The sequence below is a fragment of the Heterocephalus glaber genome, unplaced genomic scaffold (assembly GCF_053883595.1).
Source record: "Heterocephalus glaber isolate CG9 unplaced genomic scaffold, H.glaber_assembly_v1.0 deba00001564, whole genome shotgun sequence".
Classification (NCBI taxonomy): domain Eukaryota; kingdom Metazoa; phylum Chordata; class Mammalia; order Rodentia; family Bathyergidae; genus Heterocephalus; species Heterocephalus glaber.
The window spans coordinates 23,084,740-23,102,117 of record NW_028258351.1 but is presented as its reverse complement, the minus strand read 5'-3'; the positions used below and the strand labels follow the sequence as shown (position 1 = coordinate 23,102,117).

At 37.9% G+C, this 17,378-nt stretch overlaps 1 protein-coding gene across 14 annotated transcripts in view; it reads right to left on the bottom strand.

The window, feature by feature from the left end:
• The window catches only part of Dnah9 (dynein axonemal heavy chain 9), a 373,887-nt gene that overhangs the window by 250,974 nt on the left and 105,535 nt on the right, over positions 1-17,378 (bottom strand). For all 14 annotated transcript variants that reach the window (XR_002386940.2, XR_015443305.1, XR_015443304.1 and 11 more), the window contains 5 exons: positions 15,266-15,392; positions 11,616-11,768; positions 10,275-10,400; positions 9,287-9,526; positions 8,469-8,629 (listed from right to left, as the gene is read on the bottom strand). Coding sequence is in view for 9 of the 14 variants with exons in the window: in XM_087192015.1 (XP_087048141.1) it covers positions 8,469-8,629; positions 9,287-9,526; positions 10,275-10,400; positions 11,616-11,768; positions 15,266-15,392 (807 nt within the window). In the remaining 5 variants the exon portion in view is untranslated. The remainder of the gene's footprint in view (positions 1-8,468; positions 8,630-9,286; positions 9,527-10,274; positions 10,401-11,615; positions 11,769-15,265; positions 15,393-17,378) is intronic.

The following is a 17,378-nucleotide window of genomic DNA, read 5'->3' as shown; positions in this document are numbered from 1 at the left end:
AATTAATACAATTCATCACATAGTATTTTCTTAGTACAAAGGAGTTTAGATAAATTTGTGGTTTCAAAAACAATGGCAATTGGGCCGGGGATTTAGCTCAGTGGTTCCGCTGCCTGCCTTGCAAGTGCAAGGTCCTGAGTTCAATCCCTGGTACAAAAAAAAAGGCAATTGTAAAACTGGCTAGGAATCATGTAATGATGAATCTTGATTTATTCACTGAAAAATGGATTAATTTAGTTTGGCTCCAGTGGAAATGTAGAGCTTTAGTGCTGGAAGAAGCCTCAAAAGTGAGCCTTTGCCTTATCCATGCCAGGCTCCCCTCCCATTAAATCCATTAGGCAAAATTATGTAGCCCTCTTCTTCTGGCAAGGCACAGTATGTAATTCCAGAAGACAGCCTCTTCTACAGTGGGTCAGTTCCAATTGTTTGAAAGGTCTTCTCAACATTGAGTTTAAAGTGCCATAGTGTTGTTTTCTGTGGGCAAATGACTTCTACAGCTTCCTTCTTATATGTCCCACTAGGATATTAAGAGAATGAGATGAGACAAAAGATTTGAAAATAACTTGAAAAGTGAAAAGCTGATATATACCTGAAGATATTATATTTTGAGATAATAAATATACCAAATGTAGCTTTTGTCTCTTTTTTATAGTTATCTAACTTGCAGATAATGAGACTATCAAAGATGCTGTATTTTGATTCCAACTATGATTAGCCCAGAGCTGTTGCAAAAATTTATACTGGATAATCTTAGAGTAGATGAAATCATAGTTGGTTTGTATTATTTGTCTACTGCTGTATAGCAAAATACCACACATTTAGTGGCTTAAAAACCACCTATTATGTTGTATAGGTCAGAGGTCCAGGTGAGTTCACTGCAGAGGGTCTCAAAAGGCCAAAAATCAAGGTGTCAGCTGGGCTGGCCTCTTATCTGGAGATGCTGGGAAAGAATTTGTTTGCAAATTCATTCAAGTTCTTGGTAGAATACTTTTTCTATCAGTTAGGTAGGCTAAGGTCCCTGTTGGTTGCTGGGACCCAGGGAATATCTCACCTCCAAGAGTACATTACTGTTTCCTTGCAATGGGACCCTTCGCCTTCACAGCAACCAATGGCGTATCAAATTCTTCTCACACTTCAGAGCGCTCTGACATTCCCTTTTGCTTTGAGCTAGGAGGAAGCTGTACTTTAAGGAGCTAATGTCATTATATTAGGTCCACTAGAATAATTTCTCTTTTGCTATATGTTATTGTTTAAATCTTAAATGTCTCCTAAAAGCCCAGGTGCTTAAGACTTGGTCCCCAATCTATGGTGCTAGTGGGAAGTGGTAGAACCTTTGAGGGATGGGACAAATGGGAGAAAGGTCACTGAGGTTGTACATTTTTACAATTGCTGGGCCGGGGATTTAGCTCAGTGGTGCTGCTGCCTGCCCCACAAGTGCAAGGACCTGAGTTCGATCCCCGGTACCAAAATAAATAAGTAAATAAATAAATAAATACAATTGCTATTGGGACACAAGTCTCTTTTTCTTTTCGCTTCCTGACTGTCATTAAAGTGAACATGCTGTTTTCACCATGCACTCTTGTCATGATGTATTGTGCTGCCACAGGCCCAAAATAACAGGGCCAAGTGAACATAAACTAAAACCTATGAAACCATGAAACAAAATAAACCTTTCCTCCTTTAATTTTCTTAGGTATTTTATCACAGCAATGAAAAGCAGATATGCCATATAATCACAATCGTGGAAATAATATCATCATAGTAATTTTCACTCACACTAAGAGAAGAGATTTTATAAGAATGAGAATAATTAGGAATCACTCTTTGATATCTGCCTGTTACCTAGTTCAAAGACTATAACTGAAGAACGAATATGATGCAAAAATATCGGCTTTAATGGTGTCTCTAGTGGCATGCCCAGGACTCTACTACTCCCTGATGCTCAAATACCTTTATTGATAACTTGAATTAAGAATAATGAACTAGATAGAAGATAGACCAAATTTCTGAATAATTTTAACTGTTAAATGATAGGTAAGGCCCAATGCGATCAAATTTAAAAGTGATAAATGCAAAGTAATCTTGCCAGCCATGGCATACACAAAGAAGGAGGAAACGTGGTTAGGTGGAAGTTGACATGAAAAGACCCGGAGATTTTAATAGTTTCCAAGCTTGACAGGAGAAACAGAATTAATAGAAGAAAAATGTCCTTAGCATCAACCTAGACCAAATCTGTACCTTTCATACTATTTTAATATTTGACTGAATAAAGTCTTTGTCCTTAACACAAATGTCCTCAATTTTATGATCTAGTCCACATATCATTTGGTTTTAACAGCCTTCCTCATCTAATGCTCATCTTTTTCTTTGCTTACACTAGATTGTGTTTGTCTCACAGTGTGACAGGAAGAACTAAGAGGAATGATCCAAATGTTCCATGTATGAACTTTATAGTAAAAATAACAGTATGTCTAGTAAAATAACAGTATGTCTAGTAACTGACATAAAGCTGAGCTGTTATGACTACGCTTTGTTATTTCTAGATCTCAAATAAGATTAGAAATTTAAGAACTGACTTAGAAAAACCAAGAAAATAAAGAGCAAAATTTTTAGAATTTGTATTACAGAAGAGTAAATAGCCAGAATAGAAGATAAATACACAAAAACAAATTTCTTCTCACACATGAGTTCAAAAAAGATAAATATATAATGAAGTCAGGCAAATATTTCTTAGGTATATCACCAATAGCATAACCCATAAAATAAAACTTGATAAATTAGACCTCATTAAAATTCAAAATGTTTGCACTTCAAGGGCCAGGGATTTAGCTCAGGGGTGCCATGCCTGCCTGGCAAACACAAGGTCCTGAGTTCAATCCCTGGTACCAGAAAGAAAAAAGAAAAAAACCTTTTGCACTTCAAAAGTCACCATTAAGGAAATGAAAAGAGGAATAATAGACTAGGGAACAATATTTGCAATCATGTATGTAATATATCCAGAGTATGCAAAGAATTCTTAGAACTCAATAATAAGTAGACAAACCATCAAACACTGGCCAACAGATATGAGTGGACATTATACCAAAGAAGATGTATGAATGGCTAAAAAGCACATACAAAATTCCTCAACATAATTTGTCATTAGGAAAATGCCAAATGAAACCCAAATGAGATACCATTTCACCAAAATGGCTACAATAAATAAGTGTTGTCAAGGATATAATGAAATGAGAACCTTCACACATTGTAGGTGTGACTGTAATATGATGGAGCTACTTTTGGAAAACAGTTTGGCAGTTTCTCAAAAAGTTAAACATAGAAGTACACAATACCCAACAAGTCCCATCCAAGAGAAACAAAAACATATCCACACAAAAACTTGCACAAAAATGTTCATAGTAATATTGTTTGGAATGGCCCCATCTACAAACAATCCAAGTGTCCACGAGTGTGGATTGACAGATCTGTTCCTGAGAGTTCAAGCTCAGGCCATGTTTAGGCCCCAGAGCTGGTTATGGTGCAGCAAGCTAGACTCATTGTGCAGGTATGTGAGACGACTCCTTTTTTGTTTATGTGGCTTTGAGTCAAGCTTCTAACACTTCGTACAGTGTAGTTAAAAATGTTTTGAAAATGTTTTGGTTCATTTTACTTAACAGTCAAAATATTTCTGAAAGAATTCAAAAAAGTTTAATGGAAAAGTAAAATAAACTAAAACAGAATAAAATACAGATGAATATTAAGTTTATCTTGAAAGGAATAGGAACTCTCTAATCATAAAAGTAATTTTAAAAAACAGAGAAAAATGAGTAAGCATAGTAAGAATTCACAGGAGGGGAAAATCTAACATGCAATCAACACATAATTCTGAAGTCTGTGAGTAATTAAGGACGTACACATCCAAAAAAGACACAACTTTAGTAAATTTAATAAAATCTTGGTAATAATTATGCTATTTAAGGTGTTGTGAGGTCATTGTTTCATAAACTTCCAGCAAGAGTAGGAGAAATATTATGTTTCAAGAAAAACATGTAAATATATATTATCTAATGATCTTGCTTCTTAGAATCTACCCTAGGGAAATAATAATGAATTTGGTCCAAAATTTACACATGAGTTCCTGCAGCTTTATTTTTAACAATAAAAGCTTAGACATAACAAATACCCCATAATATAGTCATTACATAATTTTATGGGATACTTGTAAATAGACTGCAATTCAGCTACTAACGTGTTTTAGGAGACTATTTAGATAATCCACCCTGTATAGTGTTAAGTAAACCACTATGATTTTTAAAATATAATATATGATTTCACTTTCATTGTTCAAAACCTACATATAGAAAGAAACATACTGAATTTAACAAGGATTATCTCTGGATGACTTTTTTTCCTTCTATAGATAACTAAATGTTTCCAAATTTTCTCCAACAAAAGTACCAGAAAAAAATGTAAAAGAAAGAGTATGGTTTTTGCTACTTGTGTCCTTGTCCAGCAAATCACCTTCAAAGGTTGTATCAATTATATCTCATCTACTTGCAGTTGTTCCTGAGAAATTAAGAGGTACTCAAGATAGATAAGAAGTTGATTAGAATAGCACTTAACACCGCACAGGGAAGAAAGAGGCATTTGTGTGTGAAGGTGAGGGAAGGAGAGAGGAAGGGAGGAGATCACCCAAAGGCTAAGAAATGACTTGTAAGAATTGCTTTTGTTCAGCCTGAAAAAACATTTCCATTACTTCTTCAACTTACTGTTGTGCCAAAGTCCTGTGACAATGGCTGGGCCATTGTACTTAGTTATACATTCAAGTCCCATCCAGGCTGTGAGAAATTCCAAAGAAATAGGCATAATCAGTTGGATGTATTGTACTACGGGTGTGCTTTTTAATGAATGTGCAAAGATTGTACGGATCAATTGTTCATTTGATTAATTCTTCAGGCAGAAGAGAATTAAATGTACTTATGCTACACACCAGTAAAGGCTGAATGCTCTTTAAAATGTGATTTTCCTATATGGAGGCTAATTTTCTTTTTTTCTCCTTGGGGAAAACGTATCTTGAGATAATAATAGAAGTCTATGAGAAAATGGAATTTACCATATAAATATTCAACTACATATACTACGTTGTCAGAAATGCATCTAATGAGCAAAACAAGGTCAAGGTCTACACAGTATTCATTATTATTTGCAGCAAATCTTCCTTTCAAGTTGTTATTTGCATCATTCCACAGAAGAGGCAATAAATCCCCATTTTAGGAATAATTCATTGTCAAAACATTTTTCTCTATAAGGCATTCAGCATGACAGAGTAGAGACCTTTAAATCCAAAAGAACTAATTATCTTCTACTCTTAGGCAGGTGTGAAGACTGAAGGAAATAAAACAGTCTTGTACTCTTTATCACTTGGAATGACAATATCTGATAGGTCCGTGGGAAGAAGGAAATATTCTGAATGCAATAAGGAGGCTGGGGCCCTCTCCAGAGGTTCAGAAATATTGCATTGCATTTGTTCAGCAAGTACATCTTGCAAGCCTGTTATAGGCTAGACACAATGCTGAGAGCAGAAAGCAAATCAAAGTCAACGCCATCATGTAACATAATCTAGAGTGGGAGACACACATTATTCAAATTACTCAAATATGTCATGGCTTCATTATTTTGCTTTAAGTGATATAAATTCCCAAACTATTAGCTCATATTCCACAGCAGGCAGAAAACCTCATTGCAAAAAAGAAATATTGTACCAGATTTCCTCCCTAATAATGATAGATGCTTTGCTAAGAATCATCATGAAGACAAAGATACTTGAGAGGATCTAGTCTTAATGAAATTGAGGTGAAAAACTTTTCCTTCAGCCCACATGGGAGGAGCACCATCATTAACTGGGCCCAAGTAAATCCCAGGTAACATCTTTAAGACTCCAGAATTATTGCTATCTTTACCACACCAGCTCCAGATAGATCTGCAAGAGTCAAGACACAGAGTCCTGGGTAGATCTTCCCTTGAGTCAACCTCCCCTTCATGATTCTGTCTATATGATTGAGGTCTTCAATACTCAACCATCATTTATTCATTTGTGCTGGTAACCTTGGATTCAAGGCCAACAGAGATCCCCGAACACAATTGGGAATGCAGCTGGCTAGTAAGCAATCAAACAACCAAGTGAGGTCATTTCACAAAGTGGTGATGTTAGGAAGAAGATAAGCAGAGAGTTTTGTCAGGGTTGTTTGCTGTGTGTTTGTATGTAGGGTGGGGAGGTTGTTTGTTGGGAAAGGTCAGGGAATGCCTCTCCTAGCTAAAAAGAGTGAAGAGGCAGTGGAGGTTCAGAGCGCCTCCAGGAGGACATTTCAGGCAGAAGGCGCCATGAGTCAGAAGGCTTTAAATTCCAGAGAACTTCCAGTGATCAAAAGACAGAAAGGGGGGCTGGGGATTTAGCTCAGTGGTTCCACTGCCTGCCCCACAAGCACAAGGACCGGAGTTCAATCCTCAGTACCCCTCCCCCCCCCAAAATAGAAAGGAGGTCATGTGGTTGGATATAGGGCATGAGGCAACTTGACCATTAAGAATTACCAGGCCCCATGAGGAGTCCAGATTTCAGTCTCATTGCAGTGGAAGGCCACTGGAGACAGTGATTTGAGTGAAACTCCATGTGGACGAGGCTTTTCAGATTGGGCAAGAAAACAAGTCAAAGAAATGAAGAACACAGGAGATGAACCACATCTTTATTGAAGGAATATGTTGGAATTTTCAAGTATTCTGGATTTCTCATGTTCTATTCAGCTTTACAATTTAACTAATTTGGAAATATTTGTCATATATTCAGAAATGTATTTGAGGAATTGACTATAAGACAGGTGATATCACTTACAATAGGAGAGAGAAAATGAAGAGAAATGTGGCACAGAATCTATCTGGCCACATTAACTTTCACCACTGTTGATAATGCCTTCAGTACCTACAAGAAATTCTTTGTGGTGAGCTGGTCATTCTGATATATGACTCCTTTTGGAGAAGGAGAGACTGAGTGTTCAGTGGTATTGTGAAGAAAGGGTATAAATTCTTAGCAGAATTTACAGAAATCTCAGCAGAATTAAAATATCGTTCTTGTGACATTATCGCCCCGTCCTCTCTCTCCTTGCCTCTGCTCTGCTCTCAGATACATCATCCTAAAGTACAACTTTCACAATTTTTCTCCTCTTAAAAATTTTTCAATAATTTATCAGTATGTGCTGGATAAAGACTGTATCCTTCACACTGACTCTCTGATGAGTTACCATATCTCCCTAAGTCCATAGTCCACTTTTCTCTCCCAGGAAGATGTATGTTGTGTTCTCCCATTTCCCCAAATTTGCTCACAATATTCCATTTTCCAGGAATGCTTATCAGTAGTCTTTTAACTTTTGGCAAATCTATTTTAACAATTAACAAATGCTATATGTCCTCTTAGTAGGAAAAAGTGATGCACGAACAGATCTCTGAAGAATTTTGTGGACACTCTGGCAGGAGTTTTAACAGCCTCCTATTAGAACCAGCACATCCTTCAAAGTCCAGATCACATACTCTCTGTTCCCTGAAACATTTTCATGCTTCTTCTTCCCACTCTGAGTGAGATTCTCTGCTCAGAGGGCTCACTCCTGTGTCACACATTTGGACAATTGTAGCATATGGTTTTGAGCCCTATTCTATTCTATTCTATTCTATTCTATTCTATTCTATTCTATTCTATTCTATTCTATTCTCTTCTCTTCTATTCTCTTCTATGGCTTTGTATTTTTCTCCCCCTGCTGTTTAAATTTTATCTACATGTATTTTATTTCCTTCACTAGCATTGGAGTTTAAGAGCAGGAGCTATTTTAGTCATCTTAGTACTCCCAATGACTAGTTCAGTGTTTGGCATAATTTATTCATGCATGAATTAGTATGACCGATAAGCAGTATGTCTCTCAAAAAGTGTAAGCTCCTTAATAGTGGGAACTGTGTTGCTTGTATTTTATAATAGCATGAGAGTTACTAAATAAAAGTGCCAGTTGATTGACCAATGATAAGAAAATAATACTAGTTACAGAGCACTTATTACATGCTAAATTTTATGTTGAGTATTACTGTCTCATTCTTACATAAATCATATGAGATGTGAGCTACTTCCTCCATTTCACAGATGAGAAAACCAAGTATTAGTTCAGTCTTTTCATGGTTAAGCAGCTGGTATATATTAGAGCATGGGTTAGAAGCCAGATGTATGTAACTGCCTAGCAACTCCTCCAAAAGTCATAGCTCATTGATTTGCTCAGGGTTTGATCCAAAGACCCTGCCTCTCTCAGATTTATTTTCCATCTGATGTGCTGAATCAGGCCCTCCTCCTGCAGCTGTGTGAATTAATAGCAAGTGATGAAGACCTTGACCCTAGGTAGCCACTGGATAGCCTGGACCAGAGAGCAGTGTGGCTGTCAGCGGCTGATGGCAACACTCACCTGTCAGTCAAAGGTGTGATCACCAGGCGGGGCGTGTTTCCCAGGTACTCATAGGAATATAGAAACTGGGCATCACAGATGTTAGCAAAGCAGTGCCTGGCCTCATCATCCCAACGGTGGCGCAGCTGAGACAACCAGAGGAAAGCCTGGGCATTGTCCACCTACGGAGGGAGTGGCAGAGCAGGTGGGTGAACCATAGTGTTCAACAGGTAGAATGTGGCTCCCTGGTTACAGGACATATAAATCTCTGGATGGCTTGGATATTGCCTGCCACTAAGAGTGCAGCATGCTATGACTATCACAGTATAGAAAGCCCAAGCTTCTCAGTTTACAGATGCCTCTTGGCTTACAATGTGGTTATGTCCATAAACCCATTGTGAGTTGGAAAATATTTTGGGTTGAAAATATTTTAATTTGAAAATGAATGCAATACACCTAGAACTATAGAATATTATAGCTGAGCCTATTCTACTGTAAATTCAGAACATGAATATCTGCTGACAGTTGGCCAAAATGAATAAAGTGTTGAATATCTCATGTAATTCATTGAATACTGTGCTGAAAGTACAGTTTCTACTAAGTACATAACACTTTTGCACTGGTGTAAAGTAAAAAAAAAAAATCACAAGTCAAATCATCATAAGTAAAGGATCATTTATATAGGGCTTTGCTGAAAGTTTCAAAAGGTAGAAGCAGCCACTATAATCCACCCCCAGCTGCCATGCACATCCCAAAACCCCATGTTATGGCCATATGTGAGCTACTCCCACAGTGCAGCTGCTCACAAGAAGGAATGTCCCTAGATATTTAGGACCTACCTTTTGAGCAATCATCTTGGCCACCACATCTCGGGCGTGCACATCAATGGTGCATATAGTCATGATCTTTTGGCGGTCTCCCTTAGAGAGCTGGCCAATCAACATGGTGATGAGAGTTTTGAGCTGGGCCACTTGCTTCTTGTAGTAGTCTTTCATGGCATTCTCATAACCTTCCTCTAGCCTGGCAAATGCGATGCCCACCTCTGTTGTCCACCAGATCTGAGTGCAGGTCAGGGCAACCTATGACATCAAGAGCTGCTTAGTGAGCTCTTCCCAGGGCTGTTCCTAACCATCCCACTCATGACACAGCCGGGCTCAGGTTATAATTGTGTGAGTGGCACAAGCCCCTCCCCCCATTCTGCCAGCATTGACTAAGGGAACCATATGTTCCAAATCCTTGGAGATGTGAAATAATTACAACACAAGTGAAGAAAGCACTTTCTGATCCCGAAAAATGTATCATTTGATTGAGAACAACCAAAGACTGAGTCTGGCCTATGTCAGTGGCTTCTAGAAATGTGTACCTGGGTCACTCAGTTTTCTCTTCCCAGGAACAGCATCTTTCCTGTTCTTGGAAGGATAACATGTTGAGTGAGCACCTCAATGACATACAGCCTTTGCTTCATTCTTCTGGATCCTTGTGTGGTCCCAGTATTATAATTTAGTGGGCCACTGCTGATCATCTGTGGCCTATTTTTGTTTTTCCATAATACTTTTACTACATCTTTAATTTTCAAAAACTTCTAATCTTAAAATGGCTACTTTTGAAGGTCAGAGTGAATAGTACCAAAATTCAGTGTGGTTGATATGACTTGCATTTTACAGAGATTAAAAATAAATGGGAAAAGGGCCAGAGATTTAGCTTAGTGGGATTCAAGTCCCTCCTGAATGTGAAGCACACCATTAATCTGATGTCTAACAACCTCAGGAGGCTGAAAAAGGCCTCGGAGGAGGAAGTGGACCCATGATGATCCTGTTAGGATAGTACCTGAGCTGGATAGTCAAAGAGCCACTGTTCCCTTGGCTTTTCCTCATAGACAGTCACTCCTTCTGTCATCTCATGTCTCACAGTGGCCTTCATGTGAGTAAGCACATTGTTCAACCATAGTTCTACCTGAAAAAAAAATCCTGGGTTAGACACCATGAACCTAAGAAGCTTTGACTAGTACCACACTTTTTCCCCCCACCTATCTGAGAAAGTAAAGAAAATGGAGCTTGGGCATGGTATACAACCTGAAATGGCTGCCAAAAGACAGAGGAAGATATTTTGTTTGTGTAATCTCCGATTGTGACAAGTGGGACTGAGGCTAATGAGCACAAAGGAGAGGATAGCAGGTTATGGGGGTAGAGGCGGTTACCCAGAATTCAGTCTGGTTTGAGCCAGATTTTCTCAAGTGGATTCTTATGGATTTGTCCTTACTGCATATGGATATGTGAGTCAGGATTGTATTTTCCAACTAAATGCTTTCTGGGCTTACAAAAGTAATTCATTTTGAATTAAACTCCGAGGCTACTGGCCATTCCATCTAACTAAGAAGCTTGGATTTATTTCTGGTAAGGGACTTGCTTTCCAAGATGCATGTGGATAAAGTTGGAGCCTTGTAAGAGATCTTTTTCCTAGGTATTAACCTTCACTAGACTAGAACCCTCAGGGACAATGCTTTTATGGATCATTTAGGAGAATGAACAAGGCTGGGCTTATACTTACTAGTGCTGAAAGATAGCAAGGAGATTTGAAGAGAGAATAGTACCATGATTTCTGTGCCTTGAACTGGAGATAGGAGATTTGGTGGTAGAAGTAGTTCTTGGTGACAGTTGACTCTCTGAGAGGTACAATTGCATAGAAAAGGGATATCTCAGGGAATAGTTGCTTTCAAAGGACATTTTCTTTGGGGAAGGCATAAGTGTTCCAGATTCCCCTGCAGGGTGCTGCTAGGGTTTGCCTTGTTAATGTCTCCTGGGGCAGCTAATAATTTTTAAATCCCTTTTTCAGTTGACTCAGGAAATTATTTATGTGCATTTTATTCCTCTAAGCATAGGTCTTTGGTTAAAGAAGAGATATATGTTGACATGTGCCCTTCCCAGAGAGAGAACAGAAGGACACTGGAGGCTGCTCCAATGTCAGTTCCTGTCAAGGGAAGCTGGCATTCCTGGGGCAAAGACAACAACTTTGGTCCAGAGCCAGCTTCCCCAAAGTTGATACTGATAATATTTGAATGCAGGTGAAAGGGAGGGAGGGAGACAGGGAGGAAGGGAGGGAGAGAGAGAGAGAGAGAGAGAGAGAGAGAGAGAGAGAGAGAGAGAGAGAGAGAGAGGAGAGAGAGATTACCTGCCCACTACAGTCACAGGGCTCACTGAAGGCCACATATTCTTCTTCTTTGCTATACATTCCAAGACTTGTCTTGGTTGGATTGTCACTGGCATCTAGCTGGAATTGCATCTTGGCCATATTGTCAAATAGTTTGGAAAGGTGACGTTGTACCTATGAAGGAAATCCATGCCAAACAATTGGAGAATGTGTCCAGCAAGTTGTTTATTAGAGTTGTTTAGGTGTCTCCCCTGTGACAATCCTTGTAAGAGACAAAGTGATGAATATTAAATATTTATAAGGAAGTTTGTGTGAATGATGGTGATATAAAGATTGGATAGAAATGGCAAAGGAGTGAAAAAACACTACTGGGAATAATGCACTAGCCAGGGACTGGTAGAACCATAATTGTTTGATTAATTTCTACTTGATCTGCTATAGATAGGGCAGGATTAGAGTAAAATGATATTTAATTCATTCACTTTGCTTCTTAGAAAACACTAAGGTGGAACAGGAAATGAATAGATTATAGTATGGCAGAAGAATGCTAAATCACTGAAGTCTGGAGGGTCAAGAACAGTGGCGATGGTGGCCTATGGAAAAAGTCATCACATTTTTGGAACCTCTTTTTTTCTGCCTTTGATACTGGGGATTGAACTCAGAGCCTTAGCACTAAGCTACATCTCCAGCCCTTTTTCTACCTTTTTTTGAGATAAAGTTTTGCTAAATCACTAAGTTGTCTAGGATGCCCTTAAATTTGAGGTCCTTGAACTTCAGACTCCAACAGTGTGGGGACTACAGGTATAGGCCACTACACCTGGCTTTTGAAAGCACTTCAGTGCAACAGAAAAACATCAGGAGGGTCCAAAGGAAGGACAAGCATGGTCACACCAAACAGAAAGCCTGGCCATGCCAGGATGCTCCCAGGCATAGGATCTCATGATTCAGAAGTCCTTATAGTGAGGTCTGCACCAGTAGTGCTTGGAAGAATCCTGGAGAAAGCTACATTATAGTCCTTAGGTGAAGAAGATGGAAGATTGAAGAAAAATCAGTAAATATAAAGCTGCCCTCTAGTTGAGATTTTGAGTAGATGCAAAGGGCCCTAAGCAAAGAGATGCCACCACACTGATTGGGGAGAAATCCTTTGATAGATGGACTTTTTTACCCAAGAAAAAATATTGATTTTAAAAAAACAAACAAACATGGAACTTATGAAAATATCCTGAAACTGCAAATAAGAGGAGATAGTACTTGAGAAGTAAAATAAGACAAAATATCTTAAAAAAAACTTTATATGAGAAAACAAATAATTTTGAAGAACAGCATCTTACTTTGTTTTCACTTAAAGGAAAGAAATACAGACTCTATAAAATACAAAGTGCAAGATGAGTTGGTACAGAAATTTTAAAAACTAATGACAGTAGTTTATGTGAGTATCAACAAAACTAAAGGGTTAAAATGACATAAAAATTAAATATGGTGGACAAATATGAGAAACTATTGAAGAATGCCAAGAAAGAAGACCAAGGCATTAAAAAGCATTTTTCAAGAAAAAACAATGCATAAAGGACAAAGAAAATAGAATCTGTTTGTCAAAATACCATGAACCTGCCAGGGATTTAGCTCAGTGGTTCCGCCGCCTGTCTTGAAAGCTCACGGTCTCAAGTTTGATCCCTGGTACCAGAACAAAACAAAACAAACAAACAAAAAAACCTTGAACTTAAAACAAAAAATATCCAGATAATTGGAGTAGAAATACTAACCAAAAACATATTGGAAGAAAAATTTTTCAAGATAACAAAAGCTCTGATTTTCAGACAGGAAAAAAGTCACCATGTGTCCAGAAAATTAGCAAAATAAAGGAAATATCTAAATAAATACAAATTTTTGAAATTTTAATTTAAATGTCCATTTCTAGAGGGAACCAGATAGAAATAAATTGAGCTTCCCAGAAGATTTTTTTTAAAAGGAAGGCAGGCTAGATGACTGCTTTGTGACAATGAACATCAGAGCAATGTTTGTAGGGATTGCAAGGAAATTGCTGTGACTTGTGACTTTGAAGCCCAACATTTCAGTTACTCACACGTGAAACTACACAGAGTCACAGATATAGGAGAATTAGGAATTACTCTACTATTCTTCTTCTCTTAGGGTATGAGGAAGGGAACTATTCAAATATTTACTTAAACCCAAAGAGGAATAAATGAAAATGAATATTTAAACATAAGTACCTTGTGAATGAAAGGCTGGCAGAGACCTGACCCCTTCTACACATAGTAGAGATGAAAACAGTTACAAAACAAAACACTGATGTGATAACTATTTCAACCCCACCACGCCTGCTTTACTTTGGGAATATTTCAATCTATAGGAAAAAATAGAAAGGGTGCAATTATTATGGGATAATCTCTCCTTAGCACTTGCTTTTCAACAAACCAAGAGCATCTACATGGGAGCTGTTTGGACTCAGTTGGAGAAACTCTCATCCATTGCTGGCAGCAACACAAAAGGGTAGAATTCTTACAGATGGAATCTTGGCCATACCTAACAAGACTACATGTGCATGTAAACTTTGAGCCAGTTTTCTCACTTCTGGGGATTTACCTGGAAGATAGACCTCCAATAATACAAAGTCCAAGGTTATTCCATACTACATCATTTGAAATTGGAAAATACTAACAATGACCTGTAGCCACACTCTGATAAATCAGTCCATGGAATATAATGCAAATTTTAAGAAATGGAGAGAGACAGCTTTCATTTTTGTGGAATGATTTCTAGAGTATATAATTAAATAAAAAAACCAAAGTCCAACAGGTATATAGAGCATGCTACCTTTCACATCAAAAAGAATGGGAGAAAAGGAAATGCACATGAATAATGTAAATGTGCATCTGCTTATTTTTGTGAAGGTAGGCATAGGAAAGATAAACCCAAAGCTAATGAAATTAGTCATATATAGACACATAATAATTGTACATTTTATGGGGTACAATGTGACATTTCCATACATGTATACAATATAATTTATTCATATTGGGAACATTCAAAATTCTCTTCTAGTAGCTATTTTGAAATATTCAGTTAATTGTTAACTGTAGCTCTCCTACATGCTATAGAACATAAGAAGCTATTCTTGCTATCCAACTGCACCCTCCTACCTCCACCACCCCACAGTTCCCACACTCTGGTCACCACTGTTCTATTTTCTACTTTTTTTGAGATCACTGCTAGTTTTTGCATAAAAATGAGAACATGTGGTATTTGTCTTTCTGGGCTTGGCTTGTTTCACTCAACATAATATCCACCAATTCCATCCATGCCACTGCAAATGACAAAACATCTTTCATTTTTATATAGCTGATACTACTAACCACTATTTATGGATGCCTTTAAAGAACCAGATCAAAGGCATCTTCTATGAAGGTTTTACTTCATCCCCCTTCACTATCCTCACAGCTTCTCCAGTCCTTTATTAGGGACTAGCCCCTGATGGGCAGGCTGGATCCTAAGCAGCAATAATGATGGAAAAGAAGGAATCCCTGAGGTTGGTGATGAAGCTGGTGGCAACACAGGTCTGAAACACAGGTCCCCACCTGCTTGGGAGAAGAGGCTCCTGCTGGGAGCTCCTCAGTCCTTCTGGACTCTTCACAGGTGCTCCCCAACCTTACCTGCTGTGGAGCTGTGCCATTGGAAAGAATGTCTAGCAGATCAGATGAGGAGAGAAAGTAAAATCGAGGGAAGGCAAGTCTCTTGGTGTCTAGGTACTCTGCCAGAGCCTTCTCACACAGGCACAATCTGAGGGCACAGAGCACAGGATCCGCAGGTTAGGTGCAACTAGACCCAAACATTCACACACATTTCCCGGATGCAAACACAATTGGCCCTGGGTATCCACAAGTTCTGCATCCAATGGTTCAACCAACTGCAGATCAAAAATATTTGGAAAAATTGCATCTCTACTGAATATGTATAGACTCTTGTTGCTATTCCACAAAAAATGCAGTATAACTACTTTCAAAGTATTTACATCATATTATGTACTATAAATTATATGGTGATGATTTAAAGCATAAAAGATGATGTACACAGGTTACTATGTGTACATAGTACACATACTATGCCATTTTATTTAATTTTTTTATTAGAATGTATTTGTAGTACAAAGTGATTACATTCATTGTGAGCAGTTGGTACATATACATAACACATCTTAATTATTTGTATTTCCCCCTCCCCTCCCCTCTTCTCCACCCTTCATCCATTTCTAGGTCCTTTTCCCATTTTCAACACATCTGTCTCCCTAATTCTTATCATCCATCCTTTATTTTGATCCTTAAATTATTTATATTTTGGGTTTCTCATATAAGAGAAAAATATGATATTTAAGTTTCTGTGTCTGAGTTATTTCATTTAACATTATGGTCTCAAGGTGCATCCATTTCCCTATCAATGACTCAAATATATCCTTCTTTGTGGCAGAGTAGTGTCCCATTGTGCATAAATACCACATTTTCTTTATCCAATCATCTGTTGATGGACATGTAGGCTTCTTCCAAGATTTTTCTTTTGTGATTTGTGCTGCTATAAACAGGGGTAAAAGTCTTTATTGTGATATGACACCTTTAACACTTTGGGGAGGATACCAAGAAGAGGAATAGCTGGATTGAATGAAATTTTATTTTTAGTTTTTTTGATGAATCTCCATACTGATTTCTGTAGTGGTCGTACTAGTTTATATTCCCACCAACAATGTGGAAGGGTCCCTTTTCTTCCATACCCCTGCCAGAATTTGTTATTATTTGATTTTTTGATAATAGTCATTCTTTCTGGAGTAAGATGGGATTTCAGTGTTGTTTTAATTTGCATTTCTCTGATGCTCAGACGCTGAACATTTTTTCATGTATTTATTGGCTTTTTGTACTTCTTCTGAGACACATGTATTCATTTCATTTGCCCATGTTTTGATTGGGTATTTTATTTTGGGAGGTCTAATTTTTAAAATTCATTCTATATTCATTTAAATCATTTTAACCCTTGTTTACACTTTGAAATAGGAAAAAAGGTCCAAAGATGAAGCAGTGAAGGGAGGGGAAGGGGAAAGGAAAAGAGGGAAAGGTAAAACCAAGAGAAAAGAAAAAAAAAAAAGGAAATGAAATCTATGTAAATAGGGAAGGGTAGAGGGGGTGAAGGATGCACAGGTAATGGGGAAAAAAAACAAGAACCAAGATATATCATGTATAGGCACAAACACCCAATGATAAATGTAAATGAATTGTATACCTAAAATGTACCAATAAAAGAACTAAAAAAAAAATTCTTTCTGTAGTTTAGATTTTATTCCTCTGTTCCAGGAGTCACTGACAAACATTTCTTCCCATTCCATAGTTTGTTCACCCTATTGGTTGTTTCCTTTGCTGTGATGAAACTTTCTAATTTGATATAGCCCCATTTGTTTGTTCTTGATGCTACTTCTTGGGCAAATGGGTTTTTCTTCAAAAAGTCTTTTATCTTTGCTTATGCTGTGAGACCAAAAGTGACTCCATTTTGTGAATGTGGGACCAGAATGACTCCATTTTGTCCAAAATGGAGCAGTCTCCTTTATTCTTTCAAATTAATGATTAAATGTGCTTAATCTGGGACAAAAGACATGATCTGTAACTCAAGATTCCTAAGCTCATTACTCAGCCATCTGTTTGCTCTAGAAACATGTGTCCCGGGCCCACTATCTATAGGACAATCTGTTAACGTGCTGACTATCCACACAAGGTGGTCATGACCATG